This window comes from Mauremys reevesii, linkage group 6 (assembly GCF_016161935.1).
Source record: "Mauremys reevesii isolate NIE-2019 linkage group 6, ASM1616193v1, whole genome shotgun sequence".
Lineage (NCBI taxonomy): Eukaryota > Metazoa > Chordata > Testudines > Geoemydidae > Mauremys > Mauremys reevesii.
Window position 1 is genome coordinate 68313181 of NC_052628.1, and position 21626 is coordinate 68334806.

The following is a 21626-nucleotide window of genomic DNA, read 5'->3' on the forward strand; positions in this document are numbered from 1 at the left end:
TGGAGATGAGCAATAAACTAAGCATGATATTCTTATATTACTATCAATATAGACAGTACAAGTAGGTTATATTTATTGATAGCAAGACGAAAGTACAGTATTTCTCCCATTGCAGCATTTGTTCTTCAACACCTGTGATGGAAGTGCTTTTCATTGTACTCTATGCTATACAGTCATAGAAGTGCTTCCAATTGCTAATCTGCTAGGCATAGAACAGTGTAGTAGTCTTGCCAAAGAAAGCATAGACTTTTGATTTGTCTGTAGAGGAGAAAAATTTCCTAATCTCCTGAAAAGTAATATCCATATTATTATATATATTCTAAGGAATAGTATATTTAATTAAAGATGTCCGTGGAAGGTTAGGAAAAATCCTGGTATCTGCCAGCTTGAACAACCTTTTCTGGACTAGTGGAATTTAATTACCACCTGCTGACTTCCACTTACCCATCAGTACATCCTGGGATTGTATGTTGGAACTGAAGATGAAAACGGAAAGTGTCCTCTTCTCTGTTTTCTAGTAAGCACTAGAGACCAGCAAAAGAAATGAGAGATTTGTTCTCTCAGCCCAATACTCTTTTAATTTTTTTCCACTTGCATAGTGCAGGCAATTGGGCCCCAGACTGCACTTTGGGAAGATTGTACATTGACAATTATGTCTGGCTGCAAAACTGCTAGGACAACCACATGTTCTTGTTGAACAGCTAAATATGAGATCCAGTCATCTTATAAATATTTTCCAAGTTTGCCTGTAGCGGTGATAGGTGATAAAAATTTGGGAAAGAGAAAGCAATTTTAAAAAGTGTTTGCAGTAACATGCTAAAGAGTTTCATATAAAAATATAAATAATATTTATTTTACAAACGTGTTTTCTTTGCTTTGTTTCCTGAATTACAATATGTAATAGCTGTGTGTTATACTTTCTTACATTCCATGAAATTACATGTACTAATTGTCACCCCCGCATCAGTGGCAGACTGTTCATGAAATCTGGCACAACTTTCAGATGTCTTGCAAGTAAACAGTGTTCATCTTTCTAAATAGCTTATAAATATTCAGGAAAACCTGTCTAGTTTCCAAACGAATGAATTATTGAAGCATAAAAATAAATAAAACCTTTCCCTTTAAAAATGGTTAAAAAAAACCCCAAATGATGATCGATGCAGTAATTGTTTGGAATAATGAAATATCCTAATAATGTAGCATGAGACATGGATGTGATCCAAAACCCATGGAAATCAATAGGAACCTTTCTATTGACTCTTCGGCTTTGGATCAGGCCCAAAGTTAGTTATGTTACATAAACATAGGTTTATGTAAAATAAATGGTTATTAATACTGTACTACGTAGTTAAGATATTTTGGGTAATAGTAGTAGTTTATTTTATCAGTGAATTTTGAAGGAAATAAGATTGTTTGTCCTCCCTCCCTATTCTATATACTTTTCATTTGAAAATCTGCTCACACTAGTAAAACTGTTTTTATTTTGAAGTATTGTAGCTGTTAAGATTAAATTTTACAACTGTAAGCTTCTACTTTATTACCTTTTGTGGAATGGCATACATGGAGCTTTGCTGTTATAGTGAAGAAACAAGGAATTAAAAAAGTAATTGAATAATGAATGATGACATGTGAAATTAGTTTCATAGCAGAAAAACACCCTGGAGACCATTCAGTTTGTCACAGAATCTTCCCAGGCACCGCAGCATTAGCTCAGCTGCATGAAAGGCTAGGGTAAGCTTTCCCTGGTTGTACAGTTTTATGTCAGGAAAAAAATATCACCAGTGGGTTTGGTTTTAAGTGAATTACGATTAATACTTTTTTCTGGTCTGCTTGAGATTGAAGCAGTTATGGTTGAGTGACAGAGTTTTCTTTGGACCTGAATTGATTGTTTGATTTTAGCTTTGAAAAAACTTGTCCTTTTAAAAAGGGATTTGTATATAAAATAGTAGCAGAATACACCCAGAGAGAACATGCAATGCAAGACAAAGGAAGATAAGGAAGGAGTATATTGCTTGCAAGTGAATATGCTGAATAATTCACAGTGGAATCCATTAAGGGACTCTTCATTGTGAAAGATTGGTACTCCTGGAATGAGACATATTAGATTAATATATTGTTACAAACTTTGTCAAATTGAAGCACATTTTGCAAATAATAGGATTCGGTTTTAATCAGTACTTAATGCACATTTTTAACATTATGCTGCTCACTACAACTATGAGTGCAGAAAGTGCCACATTTTTATATATGTACCGTATATAATACACTCTCTCTCTCTGACCTAAAAGAACATTATTAAGCCTGCCAAGTGATTCACTCAAATGTGAGGAGATGCCAGAATTAAGGCTGCCTGTACAACCTTATTGCCCCTTTGTGCATATGCATTATGATAAAGTCTTTAATTACCCAGCCCAACCTATAATTTCTGAATAAGAGAATGAGAGAGTTAGTATATGTATTTTTAAATGAAAATTCTCATTTATTTTCTTGCATGCTTTTGTTTAAATTGACCCCTGTTTAGAAACAGAGGGCCTGATTCTTTCTCACTTGCTCAGGATTTACATCCATGTAAATGAGAGGATAGGGGTGTTCACCAGGGTCTGGTCCCACAATCATGCAGAACTATATTTAGTTCTATGCCTAAACTGTTTCAGTTCCTGTTTGCCCATTCAACTTTTTCATTTTATAATTCCCTATAAGCACCCCTACCTCACAGGTTGTCTATCCACACTGCTGGTTTTTAAGGATTATGCTTTGTCATGATGATTGTCCTGATTCGAGGTGTTATCCTGAAGCTGGTTTCATCTGCTTTGAAAGCTACAGGGCATGTGTAATACTAGAATTCATTCTTAACATTAATTCTGCTAAATCAGGTATGAAACATGAAGAGATTAACAGATCCATTAAACTTGCCTATAGGCAAAATTTCCTCCTAATCCCTGACAGTTAGTGGTTGCTTTATGCCATGAAACATCAAGATTTGTATTACTTATGCATTTTTATCTCACTAATGTAACTGGATGTTCTCATTATACATATAACTGTCAAATTTGTTTTGAATCATGTTAATCTCTTGTCCTCAATGACATCTAGTGGCAATAAATTCTATAGGTTAATTATGCATTGTGTCACAGAATATCCTTTTATCCATTTTTAATTAGTTTCTTTTCAGCTTCATTGGCTCATTCTTAGTAAATGCAGGTGATATAAATTCCTTTTTCCAAATCTCATACAATATAGCCCTGAAATGGGACTTTCAAATGGTTTGTAACAGAAGCCTGAACATTTAAAATATTCTAGAGAGCTCTTCAGAACCTTGAAATCTCACGGATTCTTATATAATTTTTTAACATTACTAAGGTAGCCTGTCTTTAAATAATATTTTCCCCTTCACATACCTATAGGCATTAATCCTTGGGTAAATTAGCCAATAGAGTATACAGTAATGCACAAGGTCTGAATGCTGTATATGTTTACATATTTTAATAGAATTATGGTTTATCTGAGATTTATTGTATAAATGTGTAATCTGAGGCACAGATGGTGACTAAATACAATTCTGTTTGTTTTATATTGCTGCCTAGCACTGTTTTAATGAACTCAGAATTATACTGTAGCACCTCTCTTTGCTGTTTTGAAAAATCTGTAGTACAAACAACTCAAACTATAGAGAATAAATTTATGACATTCCTTGCAATCAGATTTTAGTTTTCTTCTACAGTTTGTCATTCTGTTCTCTGCATCCATATTTTAATGTAAGTTTAGCAATGAGTAGATTCCCCACCATACATATTTTTTCTTTTTATTTTCTTCATGTAGTCTAACATATTTTCTCGTTCCATTTCCCCTTCTTTGAAATGTAGTAAGCCTTGTAATTTCTCACACCTGACACAGTCCCACGGGCCTTATGCTTGCAAAATATTCCGTTGAAGTCAACAGGATTGTGGCCATTGGTTGCAACTATGGTGTTACACTGGCATTTTTAATTAACATTTCCAAGTCTAATACAAATCTTTATGGCATATTATTTTAATTCCTCAAGACTAAACTTATTTTTATTATCATTACTAATTGTTTCCAGCACTGACCAAAATAAGGTAGGTGCTTTCCAAACATAAAGGAAGCACCATCCCTGTTCCAAAGAGTTTAGCGGAAACAGCCTTGGGTATGGGAAAGAAGAACAATGAGCAAGTAAGCTAAATGGCTGATGATTGGCCACATACTCATCATAAAAGTTTTTTCATGGCAAAATGTTAGAGAGAGAGAGAGATGTTGAAGAAGTCAATATGGGAGATAAAGAAAGCCTGGAGGAAAGTTTTCGCTATCTGGACAGTCAGAAAATATTTTGTAGGAAGCTTACTTTGGCTCTTGTTAACCAATGTTAACTAAGTTTCAGTCACAAATATCAACATATTGAATCATTATCACACTTTAGAATGTTTAAGAAGTAAAAATAAATTCTTGTTTAATTGTATTAGCTTTAATTTCATCAGGGGCGGCTCCAGGCCCCAGCACGCCAAGCGCGTGCTTGGAGCAGCATGCCGCGGGGGGGCGCTCTGCCGGTCACTGGGAGGGCAGCAGGCGGCTCCAGTGGACCTCCCGCAGGCGTTCCTGCGGAGGGTCCGCTGGTCCCGCAGCTTCGGTGGGGCATCCGCAGGCACGCCTGCGGGAGGTCCACCGGAGCCACGGGACCAGCGGACCCTCCACAGGCACGTCTGTGGGAGGTCCACCAGAGCCGCGGGACCGGTGACCGGCAGAGCGCCCCCCCACGGCGTGCCGCCATGCTTGGGGCGGCGAAATGGCTAGAGCCGCCCCTGAATTTCATTAGTTGTTTTAATGAATGAATGTGAAATGTCTTTCAATGTATAAAATCAAACTAAAAAATGAAGCTTTATTCAAAATTAAGAGCCAAAAACTTGAATACAAGACAACTTAAAAATAAACATTTCAGAAATATTTGAGTGCAAATATATTTTAGGGCAGAAAAACATTTTTAAAAGACTGATTTGCTGATGCTCCATTAAAAATGAGGGGTGAAATCCTAGCTATATTGAAATCAGGGGGAATTTTGCTAGTGACCTCATTGGAGCCAGGATTTCATCTGAGTTATCTGAATCTAGTTGAAATCAACAAAGAGGGTTCTGTAGTTGTAGGAGTGTTGTTAAATTAGGGGGAACAAGCTCATTATGTGCTATGACAAAGTCAGGCTGGACAGCTGTAAGAGAGTGGTGGAAGGCAGTATATGAGCTCTAGAATGGTAAAGGTCTTTCCCCCTTGAGCTGAAAAGAGGTTACTCCAGGTCAGCTAGGGACACCTGAGTCCAATTAAGGGCTATCTGTGACCTTTAAAAAAAAATGTTCTGGTGAGAGTGAGGGAAGTGAGATAAGGTACCTCAGGGAGAAAAGGTTTCTCCTGGTTGGAAGGCTGCTTTTCTCCCTATAAGGGAAGTTACCAAGGTACCTGCCTGTTTGGAGAAGGACTGGCATCCTAGAGCTAGCATAACAAGGCAGCACCCCAGAGAGGGGCCAGGGAGAGAGATTCCCTTTTTGTGTTATGAATTTTTGTTTGTTTGTTTGGCTGAAGAGTACTGCTTGGGTCAACACTGAGGCCCAGCTTGTAAAATATTGAAAAATAAAATCTGAGTGAGGAATAAAAACTCTCTGGACTGGGAGTGATTTACTCCAGAGGGAGAAGTGCTGAGCATGGTGAGGCAAAGGAGGTGCCTTTCCCCAGTGCTTTCAAGGTCAGGAAAAGAGCTGCATGAACAACCCCAGTCCACATTTTGATTTAGCATTATGTGTGAAGTGTGAAAAGATGACACTCGTTACATTTTGACACAGCAAAAATATTAAACATACCATTTCATTTGTGTGTTTGAGTTCAGCATAACTTTTGTCTCTGCTGTGAAGCAGCAGAACTGCTGATAGGTGCTCTGCAAAAGCTAATTATACACAGTGTAACTGAGCACTCCTGTTACATTACTGTCCTTCAAACTACTCAAAAAAGTTGTCTGGGCTCAGAGAGCCCCATTTCTCCTCTTCATAAAGGAAGTGTGTGGGTGGAGTGGCGGGGATGAATTGGGAGAAGTGGATTGCCTCAGTGAGGCAGAGGGGAAGGCTTGAGCTATCGTAAAAACCTGTTTGGTTTCTTCAAGAGTCGGTCCTCAATAAGCTAACGATATTTTTCACTTCATCCTCCTAAGGCATGTTAAAGGTCTCGAGTCTTTTGGGGAGCAGAGCACACACCTGGAGCTTCCATATTGGTGGCAGAGGTGCATTAGCAATTAGCAGAGCCTTTTTAGTGGTTGGATGTCTCATGTTCTTGCCTCATTGGGAAGATGGTACATGGGAATTGTTTCACAACAGGAGTAGTCCAATATCTTGGTGGAGTGTGTGTAGTAATTGGGGAGGGGGTTCTCAGGGGAATGGGCATAATAGAGATGAGTGAGCAGATGTCTTTACTATGGGATGTGTGGAGCACACAGAGGAGGTGGTACCTCTGTGAGAGACAGGCCTTTCCCTAGATCCTGCTGCCTCCAAAGAGAGAGGTCAGCAGTGTCCTTAGAACAGCTTCTAGTTGTGCATACCACCGCTTGGGGATATTATTCTATTGTTTTCTAGGGTTGTTTAGTTTGTGGGCATGCGGAAAAGCCTGTTTTACTCTGGTGAAGTTTTCAGGTCAGTTTTTGGCACTCAGAATATTTCTTCAGCATTAAATAAAAGTCTATGGATTTTTCTTATGATATGTGTGTAGAAGGTGTGGCTTTCATTAAGCAAAACAATTTACACTAGATTATGCAAATTTTATCTACCTATAGAGAATTAACAGACGGATTTATTGGGGCATCTAATTTAGTATCTGTGTCATCAAAACCCAATTATAAAATCACTCCTGAATGATTGTTTTTGAGGAATGAGTTCTTCCTATTGCTGATGAGGTGTTACATTGTGTATGTTTGGTTAAATCAATAAAGAATGGTGCTGTAAAACCAAGATGAACAATTAATGTATATCTGAAATACATTCCAGTTTATGTGCTGCACTAAATGAGAGATTGAATTTTGCATGCTGTCATTGTTCAGCTCAAAGTCAGCTGAGATTGCAGTTCTGTTATTGTTTGTGTACATATAAATATTTCTAAATGTTTGCTAGAGAAAGTACAATAGTAGTAGTGGTTATTTAAAATGACTGAATATGGTAGTGAAGTAAAATACCACTATTCCTGAATAGGGATGTTGTGGATGATTGGACATCAGTTTCACATAGGAGGCCCAGGAGAGGGCTTTGGTGTTCATCATTGGCTTTAATACATGATAATTGTGTAAGATTATCAACATTTAGTTAGTCTTCTGAGCAGAGCTATAGTGCTTCTGTAGGGAGTTCTAACTCTGTGTCAGTTAATTCAAGCAGGCATTTAAGGCCCTCCAAGACATGCAAGGGTAGATCATAAGCTGCTGTAAATTGTCATAGCTCCATTCTAATCAAGGATCTGCCCCCATACTGTCTCAAGAATGCTCTTGGCAGCATCTACAGTTAAAACATTTTTTAGAACACCAGTTTGGTCTTAGTGTTCTAGAATCACTATATGTTAAAACTCCTTAAGGGAATGGTAGATACGTTAGGCCTTCTGTTACAGTATATTCTTTCCTGTTGAAGGAAACAGCAATAAGCCTTGATAAACTAGCTTCCCTAAGGGATGCACTTAACTGCCTCTTAATGGAATAATATTTGTCACTAATATTCAACAGTCTTCAGCTGACCTACAGTTAATTGTAGTTCAACAGGAGATGCTCCTTAATGTACAGGACCACTTCACATTTATTTAAGGCAGGCAGAGATGCTGGTGGTGCAGCAAAGTCTATAATTCATTAGTATTTGTGCTCTTGGACTGCCATCCTGTGAACAGTTTGGAGAAGGATGTCTGTGCCAGAACCAGTTTTATTTTAGATGTGAATAATCCTGTAACATCTGGAACTTCCATATTAGGACTGCCAGAGTTAAAATTGGGTTGTCCAAACTCTTAGAAACTCTGGTTCCTTTAGGCTACACATGAAGTCAAATGGCTTCTCTTGCAAAGGTGGAATCCTGTTTGTGTCCGAAGGCTGAGTACTGGTATAATAATTTAGCTGAAATGACAGCTCTTGACAGACTCCTTTATAAACAATGGAAAGAACTTCAGAAGTTTCAGGACTCTGGATAGATTTTGAAATCACTGGAAGCTGCAGGTGCTCAGCACTTTTGAAGACCATGGCAGTGGGCTTTATTTCTCTTAGGTACAAGCTAATCATTACCTTTATAAACATTCTTTAAAATGAATAAATATTTAATTAAAAAAGAGAGAAATTATAGTTACTTGCAACATTTTTACCTCAGTACCTTCAGAAAAGACCACTTGCCTATACCTTTTACCTTTAGCTTCATTTATAATTGCTGTATTTTTGCATCTGTGTTTGTGGATTCCAGACATCTGCCTTAGCACCTAGTGTATTTGTGAAATTATTTGTGTTGCAAGAAAAATGTTGCTTTTGTTCATAAATGTTTGTAGGAGGCCAGCAAAGATGTCAGAGGGAAAGAAAGAAGGAAATCGAACATCACCTACTTGAAACCATCTCACCCCTCCAAAGCCCATTGACTGAAGTTTTTCCCGTTGACTTCACAGAAGCCAACTTTGAGTCATGGTGTATGTTATTTTAAGCACAGTTGATTTTGCTTTTTAAATGGTGGAAAAATAAAGACCTATCTGTGATCACCACTGTATTAAAAGGTGGGGGGAACCTGCCTATGCCTACTGTCTAACTAGAGCTGAAAAGGCACTTAACAGCCAAAAAGATTTAATATAGTGGGAGAACTTTAATAGCTAGTTAAATAAATGAGTGTCTTATCTGAGCCTTGACAAGTTTCTAATTTAATGGGCTGAACACACTTTCAGTTGTTATTAGTCTAAGAGCTTTAAGATTTAACAAAACCATACTTGGTTTGGCAAGGTATTTCAAGCTAAGATTTTTTACTTATTTTTATTATTACTATACGAACAGTCTATTATATTTCCCCCTGGCAAAAGGGATGGTCATCTCACTTTAATTTTTTGCTTGGATTGTCTAGGAAAGCGAAATCAAGGAATGTGAAATTTGTCAATCAGCTGTCAGGTGAAGTAGGCTAAACTGAAACAAAGCTACTAAAAGTGAAGTAATATGTCATTGGTTAAGCTAAAACTTACATTTTGTTTCTTTTTACTCATCATTTTTAAGATGAATGTAATCAGTTGTCAAGGCAGAATTACTGGGTGATAAATATGTGCCGCTAAAGGCAGACATAGCAGTTACAATGAAATATCACCAAATACAAATGCAATAATGAAGGGAAATAATTTTGAGTCATGATATTGATTTGAGCCATAGTAGAAAAAGAGCACTGCTGTTACAATCTCTGTAGGCCCAGACTTGACATGGAATCTGGAGTATTAAATTACTGCAACTTTATTAGTTGAGGAATCTGATGCTAATCCTCTTGAAACCAAGGCAAAACTCCTTAACGTTAATGTGAGAAGGAGCACACCTACTCTATTTTTGCAAAGGCATAATCATTTCAGCCCTTGTCGTAAATTGCAGCAATCTCAGGACTACTCTAATTTATGTTGATTTTTAACTGCCCTCCATTACAGTGAAATGTGTTCTGGCTGCACTCTCTCCCTTCTTTTAGTGCACCCCTACAGCAGGGGAAAAGATGATGTAAGCGAAAGCTGCCCATGTCTGCTTTGCACCAGCCAAGGATTCCCACACACCTATGGTGACCAGATGTCCCGATTTTATAGGGACAGTCCCGATTTTGGGGTCTTTTTCTTGTATAGGCTCCTATTACCCCCCACCCCCTGTCTCGATTTTTCACATTTGCTGTCTGGTCACCCTACACACACCAGGGGAATCTTCAGCTGTCGTAAGCAGTCCTTTGTGCTGCCAGAGCAGAGCAGTTGTATCCCAGTGACTGGTTACAGTTGTGTTTAAAATTTGCTAGCTCTTATTCTCTATTTCCAATGGGTTACTGTTCTCAAGGCTTGCTTTCATTGTCCAAAAACATTGCATTATAATAAAATAAAAATATTTAAATACATCTTTTTGTTAATGAATCAAAATATTCTGAAGAGTATTTCGTTTAGTATCCATGACATTTGGAATGCATGTGATAAGAACTATGGAATGTACTGCATAAGAACTTTGTATTCCATACATTCAGTGTTGAAATTAGTATTTTAAGAATCCTGAATATTTCTGTTCTGTTACTGGATATGCACTAGAGCCTTCTAGTAGCCAAATTATTACTTCTTATCTTTCCACTAAGTTAGCCAAAGATTATAGTGGATAAAGAGCTCATTCCTACATCCTTCTAAAGTCACTGGTAGTTCTGCCACTGACTTCCCGGGGAACAATATCAGCCCCTAATTTTCTATCTGATGTTTCAAGATATTGTGTTCAAGTCTTCTTCAAGCTGTACATACGTTTTTATTGATTTCTTATTTTATTTCTGTCAAATCAATTAGAAATGCATTGTTCTAGATCCTTAGAGGGGTCCAGAAAGCCAGTTGCACCCCAGATCCTGGGGCTGTTTTTACCCCATCTGTGTGAATTTTCTTTAGCTGGTAACTTATCCCAAGGAGCCATCTGTCAGCTAGAGAGCTACTTCAGTGCATCTGTAATCTTGCTGACAACACACTTGTAACCATTTATGTCAGAGTTTTCAGGGGCTTTATGTAGGAACCAGCTGTGTGCTTGCCAAGAATTCCTCCAAATGGAGGGAATACCTAGCTGAGATGAGGCCAGTTTCTGCCCCCTTTTGGCCCACAGAGTTTTGTAAAGGGAATGGAGGATGGGCCAGGAGCTGAGCCATTCTTATTGATATTCCCCTTAATTTTCTTTAGGAAAAAAGTAAATATCTCATCCCAGCAATAAAAGAAATAGTGTCTCATCTAAACTGATAAAAGGAAATACTGTTTTGTATACAGTACACAATCACCCTGTGGAGCTCATTGCCACAAATATCAGTGAGGCTTAGTAGGATTCAAAAAAGGCATTGACTTTTCTATGGATGGCGAGAACATCCACAGTTACATTGATAACATCCACAGTTTGTTTGTTTGAAAGGATATAGAGCTTCATGGTACAAGCCAACTGTGAATTGTTGTATATTAGGAAGAAATTCCACTAAGGGCAATTTATTCCATAATTGTCTACTACAGGATTTCTTGCCGCTTCCTCAGAAGCAGGAACTACTGACCAGTGTCCAGGGGCGGCTCTAGCCATTTTGCCGCCCCAAGCACGGCGGCACGCCGTGGGGGGTGCTCTGGTGGTTGCCGGTCCCACGGCTCCGGTGGACCTCCCGCAGACACCGGAGGGTCCACCGGAGCCGGCTGCCACCCTCCTGGCGACCGGCAGAGCGCCCCCCGCGGCATGCTGCCCCAAGCACGCGCTTGGCGTGCTGGGGCCCGGAGCTGCCCCTGCCAGTGTCAGAGACAGGACACTAAACTAGACAGGCCACTGGTGTGATCCAGTATGGCAACTTCTACAGTATGTTTCTATTTAATTAATTTTTTTAAAGAAATAGTCAAGCCATATCACATTAGAAATGTGATAGGTGTTTGAGTGATAAAGTTAAACAAAGTGCAGTTATGTCTAATGTGGCCCTCTGTTCCATTTCAGAGCTCCCACCTCTGACCCATGGACCCTTAGAAGGATCCAAATTTGCCCTCATTTTATCTAGCTTAACTTGGCCATTTTTAAAGCTAAGTGTTTTGTAATGTGGCCACTTATTTTTGTAGGTAAAAAGTTTATAGAGTATGTCTGCACACTTCCATTCTTATATAAGAACAATCTGAGTCGGACACAGTTTTACTGCACATGCTTTCTGAAATGACCCAGCCTTTAGCTGTAATGATAACCTATACAAAATCTGCTATACAAAACTGCGTTAAGGCAATTTTATCTAACCATTGTCTTTTGTATTGCTACAGTTTTATTAAACTTTTGATATGATCTCATCTAAACTGCTCACTGGTGACTGCACTGTCATGTGGTAGAGATTTCAGACATAGAAGGAATGGATAGCAGTTGGATTATGGAGTCTTTAACATCTAGGTTGCCATTCAAAATCCATCCCAGGTTGATACTGAGCAAATGCTATTGCCAGCTGATGGCTGTTCAGTAGCCTTTCTGCAGTGAGTTGGTGATCTTGGTAAGTTGGTTCCAGCTGCTAGTAGGCAGGTGTCCTCACCACAACAATCACCAATTCAATTGCCTCCTTCAGTGGTGGGTTCTGTCCATTGTCTCTTTGCTGAGCCTATCTGCCCTCTCACTCTTAGATGTGTTCTCTATGACAGATTTGAGGTATGTTGGTAGAATGCTGCAGGAAGGTTTGAACTGCCACTATCCACATTGTACTTGTTCTGTGGCTAAATAGGGGCTTTATATCTCTGGGTCTGGCATAACTAAAATGCATTTAAAACAAGTCTGAAAGGTTAAAAAATAGATATTTCAAACTGAACTGATTTAATGTCTCATCTGTCCTTTTACAGTTGTCATTCTCGTAGAGCTTGTAAATGCAACGTTGCAATTTCTAGTATGCAGAAAATGCTCTTCGCCTCTTCCATTTTTAATATAGCTGGATTCACTTTGTAGGTGATTATATGTACAGTGCATGCAACATCTTAAATATAGACATGGGGCCTGTACCTGCTCCCACTCAAGTCAGAAAAATTCCTACTGACTTTCATGGTGCAGGACCAAGCCCTTAGAACCTGATCCAATAGATAAAGACATACAGGTCATGATTCAGCAAAGTACTTAAGCATGTGCTTAATTTTAAGAACATAAATAGTCTCATTAAAATCAGTAGGCGTTAAGCACATATTTAAAGCTAGATTACTAACCTCAGGGATTCAAAAACATGACTCAGGCTACAGAAGTCATGAAGCTGGCTTAAAAATTGTGAGATTTTAAAATTTAATGCATTTTGGGTTTTCGTTGTTTTGCCTTTTGGTTTTTGAGCATTAGGGGTCACATTTCCAAACGTGTTTTCTGCAGTCATTAAGGCTGGAAACTTTTCTTTGTCTTATGAAAGCTGTTATCTCGTTGCATGAGGAGTTTTTAACCACATTGCTTGAGGGGCTTTAATGAAAACACCAAATATCATGAGACTCTTAGTAAAATCACAAGAGTTGGCAGCACTGTTAAGCATGTTCTTGTGTTCCTTTCTTAAATCAAAGGCTTAAATAATCAGAGTGGGAAATCCCAGAGATCAGTCAGCTTGTTGCTGCAAGCTAACAAGATAAAAACGTTTGAACGGGTCCTTGAAGTGGTATGCTACTAAATATAGATGCAGACATTTTTAATGAATATTTCATCTAAAGGACCTTACTAATTAAGATACACCTCTCAAGTGAAACCAGGAAAATTACCATTGATAATTGTGCTGTTAAAAATGTGCACCCTTGCATCTCTGAAATAGCTGTGTAGTGAAGGTGTGCACTTTGTGAAGGAGAGAGCTTTTGATGCATTCCCTGTGCAATCCTAGCCCATCTCTGCAAGCATAGAAGACTCTTAAGGAAGCAAAGCTAAGGAAATTGCTTTTGTGGTAGGAGACAGCGAGCTCCTGCATCTCATGGAGCATAGCTCCACAAGTGGTCCTTGTGCCCGGTGAGGACAGTGGCTCGGGCTACACCATGGGGAGGTCAACACCAGAATACGACAGCCTAAATCATTCATGTAGGGCAGCTGGGCAGCCTGGCAGATGTGGAGTTACCCTGAAGCGGAGGGTCTCTGTGTTGCTCTGTGCCTGGGAGACAAGATGTCCACTTGCCCTAATCACCACAAGCTTTACTGGTGAGCATTCATTTCATTCAGACTGTGTGTTGGCCACAAGTTTTGATCCTAAAGCAGGTCCCACTGGATTCACAGCTGTTTGGGTCCAAATATAATATAAGGGCCACTGTATTGTTTAACCTTTCTCTGAGACTGTTCTCTTTGGCAGGGGGTGGATTAGTTGTATTGTTCTAGATTATTTTAACAAAAATGCACATCCGCAAAAATCAGTGTATAGTAAGTACTGGATTTTAACAAAAAGGAATATTTACTTTTTTAACGTGAACCTTTCATGGTCCAATAGAAATGCAATGCAGGACAGCAGACTTACATCTATTGAATGCAGTGAAGTAGAATGAAGGTGCCAGACTGTTTCCGTTTAATTCAGTGTCCATATGTCAGTTTAATAATGAACTTCTGCTTACAAGGCTATCCTCAGGCCGGCCGCTGGGGAGATGAACAGTGTGCCCTGCCCTCAGCCCACCCATGCTTCCACTACCACCTGCAGAGACCCGCTGCTACTTCCGTATAGGCAGCAGATTGTGCTGGTTCCACTGCACAGTAGGCTTCTGCACTTGTGGAGGTGGAGAATTTGCCCCCTAATGAAGTGCTTGGGGGAGAGGGGGAGAGGAAATTCTTCAGTCAAAGGCTTCCACCACATTAGATAATAATAAAAGTATAGCAACTAAATAGCACCGATAAATACCTCTGCTGTTGTACCAGCTGATTTTTGTTGTTGTGTCTAGGGTGACTAGACAGCAAGTGTGAAAAATCGGGATGGGAGTGGGGGTAATAGGAGCCTATATAAGAAAAAGACCCAAAAATCAGGACTGTTCCTATGAAATTGGGACATCTGATCACCCTAGTTGTGTCTGAGTTTTATATAACAACTGCTTATCTCCAGAAACAAAACACATAAAAAATACATAAATAAAAATAGCATTACATCTTTGAGAAGGAAGAGCTGAGATACCAGCTAGTGAAAGCTACCTCTCAAAGCACAGAAATTTAGTAGAAGTATTTATGATAGAGTAATTGTTATGTTTCGATCTTTTAGGTACCACGATCAACAGGATGTTACTAGCAACTTTCTTGGAGCTATGTGGTTGATTTCAATAACTTTCCTATCCATTGGATATGGTGACATGGTACCTAATACATACTGTGGGAAAGGAGTCTGTTTGCTTACTGGAATAATGGTAAGTGTCACTGATTTTCTTCACTAACTTTCTCATGTATTCAGTTAAATCAAGTCTAACTTCTTGGTGGTGATATAAAATGCTTAGCAGTAGTTTGTACAGTACATGGGTTGCTTTGGGCCACTCCCTAGATCTCTCATTCTGGCGGTAACTGAGAGCATTCACCTTCTATAGGTAGGGCCGCCCAGAGGATTCAGGGGGCCTGGGGCAAAGCAATTTCAGGGGCCCCTTCCATTAAAAAAAAAAAGTTTCAATACCATAGAATACTATATTCTCGTGGGGGGCCCTGTGGGGCCTGGGGCCTGGGGCCAATTGCCCCACTTGTCCCCCGCCCCGGGCAGCCCTGTCTATAGGTAAATGCAGAGTTTTAGCATAAAACACGGAGAAACCAAATCTAACCTGCTGTTATTTTGAGAATCAGAGTGTCAGTAAAGCCTGTTTCTAAAGGTTACGATTTAGCGACAACACTTATGGATCTTGCTTTGTGTATGGGTATATGTAAGTAGATCAGTAATAATAGCAAAACTATAATGCCTATACCCGTTTCTTAAAATTTTTAAGTTATTTAAATATATAGAAAAGCTACTGTGGCTTGTTTTACTGTGCATGAGTTTTCTAAGGTAGTCCACATATATATATAATTGCTTTTAAGTAGGTTTATATAATATGTCTACCATAAGTGCAATGCAAATGTGATATTTGTTACTATATTATAATGTCTAATTTTAATATTTGGCTAATGCACTATAATTGACAGTGATATTTGGTTAAAGCCAAATAGTGGTTAGAGCAACAAATGACAGTCACATGTATTTCATTTGATCTTATTTTGCTGCAGAATGTTACTAATGAAGGGCTTGACCCTGCAATTCTTATTCATGAAAGTGCCCATTAAATGTAATGTAAGCTGGCCCCAAATCAGCACCAGTAGTAACCCAACTTCATATACTGTAGTTATATTTTTCTATTATTTTAATAACTTTCTATTCTTGTGTTCACACATAATAAAAAAAATACAGCTTGAACACCTGCCTTTCATTAAATAGGTATTGGGATCTTGGCTCATATCTAATGATAACTAAAGGTTGTTTTCTAAAAAAGTTGCCTTTTCTGTACAGATATTCCGGCAAATAAATTCATCTGAAAATAATTTCTTTTTCTTTTTATAGAATGATATATACTTCTGTTTCTAAAATGTGAAGTAGACTAATGCACTCTGGAAGGCTTGGAGACTTCATGCCAACTGTTCTTTTACTTATGATAGATTTCTTGTCATTGACTTAGAGTGGTTGAGATAATAAAGTCTCCATGCCCTTTTAGCAAAGTGTGCTGATAGTGGCGAATACAGATTGTTTTAAAATACAGTTTGCAATTTAGACTTAAAACACAGCCTGCAAGAGTGAGGAGTGAAACAGAAAGCTTCCGTAGAGTGTATCAAAGCAAGCTCAAATTTGCCATCTTCCAGGGTGCTTGACTGTCTTCCTCAGCAGGGGCAGGTCTATGTATTTTGCTGCCCCAAGCATGGCAGTCAGGCGGCTTTCAGCAGCATGCCTATGGGAGGTCCGCTGGTGACGCGGATTTGGCAGCATGCCTGCAGGAGGTCCGCCAGTCCCGCGCCTTCAGTGTACCCACCGCCAAATTGCCGCAGAAACCGCGGGACCAGCGGACCTCCCGTAGGCATGCCAAAGGCAGCCTGACTGCCGCCCTCACAGCGACCGGCAGGCCGCCGTGCGTGGCTTGCCGCCCCAGGCACGCACTTGGTGCGCTGGTGCCTGGAGCTGCCCCTGCTCCTCAGTACAAGATGAGTTCTGATACCAAGGAGGGGGGGCAAAGAAGAATTTGCCATCAGGGAATCTGACCTAAGTAGTGTAATTAGAAGAGGGGAGAAAAGCACCCACTACTATGGGGAGAGACTGGAAGAAACAGTCTCCCACTCCCTTTCAGAAATGAGAAGCAACAGCAGTTGATTGGTTAATGCTACACATACTGAGAGGTACATTGCCTTTTTCTAAGTGTCTGAAGAATTACTGAGCCAAACTTCGGTTTTAAATTAATCTGAATATGCATTCAATGCAAATTTTGGAACATGGTTGATATTTGCAATATGAAAAATCCTTTTGTGCAGAGTAAATTTTATACGGAACTCTTATGATGGGCTTCCTAGCCTCATAAAGTGGTGGCAAGTGCACTCACACTGGCTCTGATCTCATGTGGGTTTCACACCAGTACAAGTCCATTGACACCAATGGAGTTACCACTGATTTGTGCTAGCATAGCTGAGATCAGCATTAGGGCCTCTTCTCAAAGACTTTGATGGTTAAGGGTCTGCTGTATAACTATAATGTGGTAAGAACATAGTAAAATAAAATCATTAAAAACAGACTCCAAATTGTTGCAAGTATCTTTCTCCATACTCATGACTGGAACGATAAGCAATATTTATCATTTTACTTATGAGAATGTGATTCTACTGCAAGCATAAAATAGTTTGCCATAGTTGCTTCTACTGTATTTGGTGAAAAATGAATTAAATTACCATTTAATGTTTGGTGTTTGCATATGCAAAGTTACACACACAGTTGGAGGCCAGGTCAAGCAAGACCCTTTTTGATAATTTGGCCCATAAAATGCAGAGAGAATATGAAGAACATAGTCAAAGGCATGAAGTAAATAATTAAAAATTCTCCAAATATATTAAAAGCATTGAGGCTTCAAATATGACTGACACAGTCAGTCTCAGTTAGCATGGTGATGAGTGTGATATGAACACCTAGTGCAGTGGTTCTCAGCCAGGGGTCAAAGGCCCCCTAGGGGGCCGTGAGCAGGTTTCAGGGGGTCTGCCAAACATGGCTGGCATCAGACTTGCTAGGGCCCAGGGCAGAAAGCCAAAGTCCTGCTGCATGGGACTGCAGCCAAGGCCCTCAAACCCCACCACCAGGGGCTGAAGCTGAAGTCTGAATAACTTAGCTTTATGGTGCCATGGGGCCCTGGGCAATTGCCCTCCTTGCTATCCCCTAATGGCAGCCCTGGCTTTTAAATGCAGAAAAACAGTTGTTGTGGCACAGCTGGGCCGTGGAGTTTTTATAGCATGTTGGGGGAGCCTTCAGAAAGAAAAAGGTTGAGAATCCCTGACTTAGAGAAATGGATAGACTGTAAACACGCTAAACCAGCATTTCTCAAACTTCAGTGCACTGCAACCCCCTTCTGACAACAAAAATTATTAACAACCCCAGGAAGGGGGAGCAAAGCCTGAGCCCGCTCAAGCCCCACCACCCCAGATGGTGGGGGGAGGGAGACAAGGCTCGAGCCCCACCACCCCGTGCATAGGGGTGGGGAGGCAAAGCCGCTCCAGGCAGGGCCCTGTAATCTGAGCCCTGCTGCCCAGAACTGAAGCCAAAGCCTGAGCCCTGCAGCCCAGGGCTAACGCCCTTGGACTTTGGCTTCAGCCCAGTGCAGTGGGGCTCGGGCTTCAGCTTTGGCCCTGGACCCCAGCAAGTCTAACACCAGCCCTGGTGATGGGGTCGTGACCCACTTTGGGGTCCCAACCCACAGCTTGAGAACTCCTGCTCTAAACTAGTGAAAAGGAGAGAAGCAATTAAAAAAATGGTGAAGTTAAAATAAGAGAATATAGAAATTCCTGCCCCCAGCAACACTTTTAAGGGTAGTTGAAATTTGGCTCTGACAGACTGACATCTCTGAGAAGGAAGCTATGGAGCAACTGGAGAAATTCCAGTACTGTAAATACAGATGGTTTTCCTGCTAGTGTTCTGAAGGGCATAAAGTAGTGGGCACACTAATGAGCATGTGATCTTTGGGACTGAACTCCAAGAGCAAAACCAGCAACTCGTTCTGAAGACTGGAAGCTAATTTTTTGTCTATTTTGAAAAAAGCAAGCTGCCAGGAATTACTGTCTGGTGAACCTCACCCTAGTTCTATAGAAAAGATTGGTAGTCAAATTAAAAGGTCTACTAGTATAACACTTGAATAAATACATCCAAATAAGGTCAATCTGTCAACATTTCTGTGAGGAAAATCATGACTCTAACCTTTTGAATAAGGAAATAAATTAGTAGATAACTGATCTGTACCTGATTTAATTGGGTTTCCAGAAACTCTTAAGGGCCCTGATAAAGGAGTAGATAGGAAAATAAGATAAAAAGGGAAAATATTGTTGCTAATGGAAACCTGTTTAAGTAATGGGGGACAGTTGTAGTGAGTGGATGCAAGAGCAGTTACATAAAGTACCTCCAGTTTCGATATTGGGAACAGTCTAATAATGACTTGTTAGAGAAGTAGACCTTGAGTCTTTACAGTTTGCTTTGACTATTAAAACTAATGATATATTGTCAAAGCAGCAAAGAGTCTTGTGGCACCTTATAGACTAACCGTTATAACTATAACAGTTAGTCTATAAGGTGCCACAAGACTCTTTGCTGCTTTTACAGATCCAGACTAACACGGCTACCCCTCTGATACTTGATATATTGTCAGACTCCAGATGGATTTTAGTGTTTTGGGAGATTGGACTAGGTGACATCATTTAAATCCCACTAACTCCTGTTGTCAGAAAATAGCCTAAACTTCTAATATATGTTGATAGACTCTGAACTTCAAGGATAAACTGAAGGGAAAATACCTCAGGAGTCATCAAGAATAGATACATTTAAAAGTCTGTTCTGGGTGCAGGAGCAGCTTAAACTACAACAAAAAACAAAGCAAAAGTAGCAACAAAACACAAATAGGACTTTTGGATACTTTAAAAACTGGGAGAAATGATGCATAATCTGTTGTCACAACATCATGGTGAGCCATGGTGCATTTAGAAGCACTAGACATGTGCAGTTGATGTGTGACACAGACACCATATTATGGTTAAATTTGGAAGTTGCAACTTTAAAACCTAACTGGGGTAGCCATCTTGAGCTACTCAGCAGGATTGTTCCAGAGTGGACTTCATCTGGGCCATTGGTGGCAGTTGAAATATAAACCTGTGTGAGTGTAAAGGCTGTGCCCCCTCTACACTCTTAGACCGGCCTGCAAAGGGCCCCTGATAGGAATCAGAGTCCCAACCATAGATATTAGATATGAGGAGCCACATGCTGTGCCAGGCATAGTCATACTTCCTAAATATGCCATGGGAATGCCTTCAGCCAGTACGCAGGGAGCTCTGCTGGACCTTGCTTAGTCCACCAACTGAACTTGAACCCACCAGCTTTGCGACATTTGTAAATTCACGCCCACACCCAAACCAGACATCCTGGATGCTAAATGGAAGGTGAAAACTCCACATTCCAGTTTGCTGAATTCATCGTAAGGGGAGGAAATGCCTCTCAGCTCCCAGAACTGGCAATCATATTAGCCCCAACCATCATAGGCTATACTGGGTACTAGACTAAGGATGGGAAGGGAGGGGCTGAAAGAGAATGGCTACTCCTCTGACAAGCAGACTGTATCACCGCTGTGTCCCTACTTATCACCAGACAGGAGCCCGTCACCTGAGCTTGCACCACTCCCACATCAAAGGGCAACAGTGGAGGGTAGGACAAGCCCCAGAGGCTGGACAAGATGCACATGTCCTCCCTCCCTCCTACACACGCATTATAACCTCCCCCCTTACCCCCACCCCACACACACACTTTGGAATTTTCTGTTGGCTAGCTTGGGTAGCTCCTTGCTCAGTATCCCTGCTGGCTTTTGAGTCTCACTGTTAGGTGCCTAGCTCCCCCCATGCCCTGTGTAGGGAGCCTGGGTACCTAACTTGGAACTGTGGATTCCACTCAGTGGCAGAGCACCTGAAGTTAGGCGCTGCAATGCTGAGCTTAAGTCCTCTTTGTGGATATAGCTCAAAATAATCAAAGGAGAGAAGTGAAAAGCATTGGTGCTGTTGGGAGACTTATATCTGATGAGAGATTGGAAGATCTAGAATTACATAGTGTGGAAAGGAGAAGAGTCAGGGTGCGTGACTAAGCTGTTAAAATGTATGATGGGTGCAAAGGAAATTGAACAGTCCCTTCTTTTGACACCATCTCATCCCAGGGATGTATTCATCTTAATTAAAGGCCAGTAAATTTAGAACAAATAAATAGAAATACCTCTTCATGAACATATAATCTCTTTGGAATTCACTCTCACAGGTGGTCAACAAGTCAGTGTGTCTGCATAACTTTATAAATCTTGATAAGTAAACTTGGCAGGATTAGATTTTTATCAGTAAATATCGACTTCACCACACACAAGCTGACAAAACAATACTTCTATCAATAGTGATTGAAATGTACAGATAGGTAAAGTAAGGAAAATGCTGCTTAAGAACTTCTTAGAGTTTGATTTAAGGATATTCACTTTGTCTGTTTTGACGTTCTGTTCACAATTTGTGCTTTAATGGTTATAAACTAACTTTTTTAATTTGTGTTTACTGTCATTAAATATTTATTGTCTGACCCTCCCCATAATTTCCCACATCTCAGAAAATTTAAATAGATGATCTAATAAAACCCCTAAAAATAATTGTACATATTATTTATAAAATTTGTATTTACGTAAGAGAAAATAATGGCACCCAAAAATCCTGCTGCAAGGAT

At 40.1% G+C, this 21626-nt stretch overlaps 1 protein-coding gene across 9 annotated transcripts in view; it reads left to right on the forward strand.

Moving 5' to 3' along the window:
* KCNN2 (potassium calcium-activated channel subfamily N member 2) overlaps positions 1-21626 on the forward strand; it is a 238911-nt gene that overhangs the window by 188833 nt on the left and 28452 nt on the right. For all 9 annotated transcript variants that reach the window (XM_039544549.1, XM_039544545.1, XM_039544553.1 and 6 more), the window contains one exon: positions 14904-15045. In XM_039544549.1, the coding sequence (XP_039400483.1) occupies positions 14904-15045 (142 nt within the window). The remainder of the gene's footprint in view (positions 1-14903; positions 15046-21626) is intronic.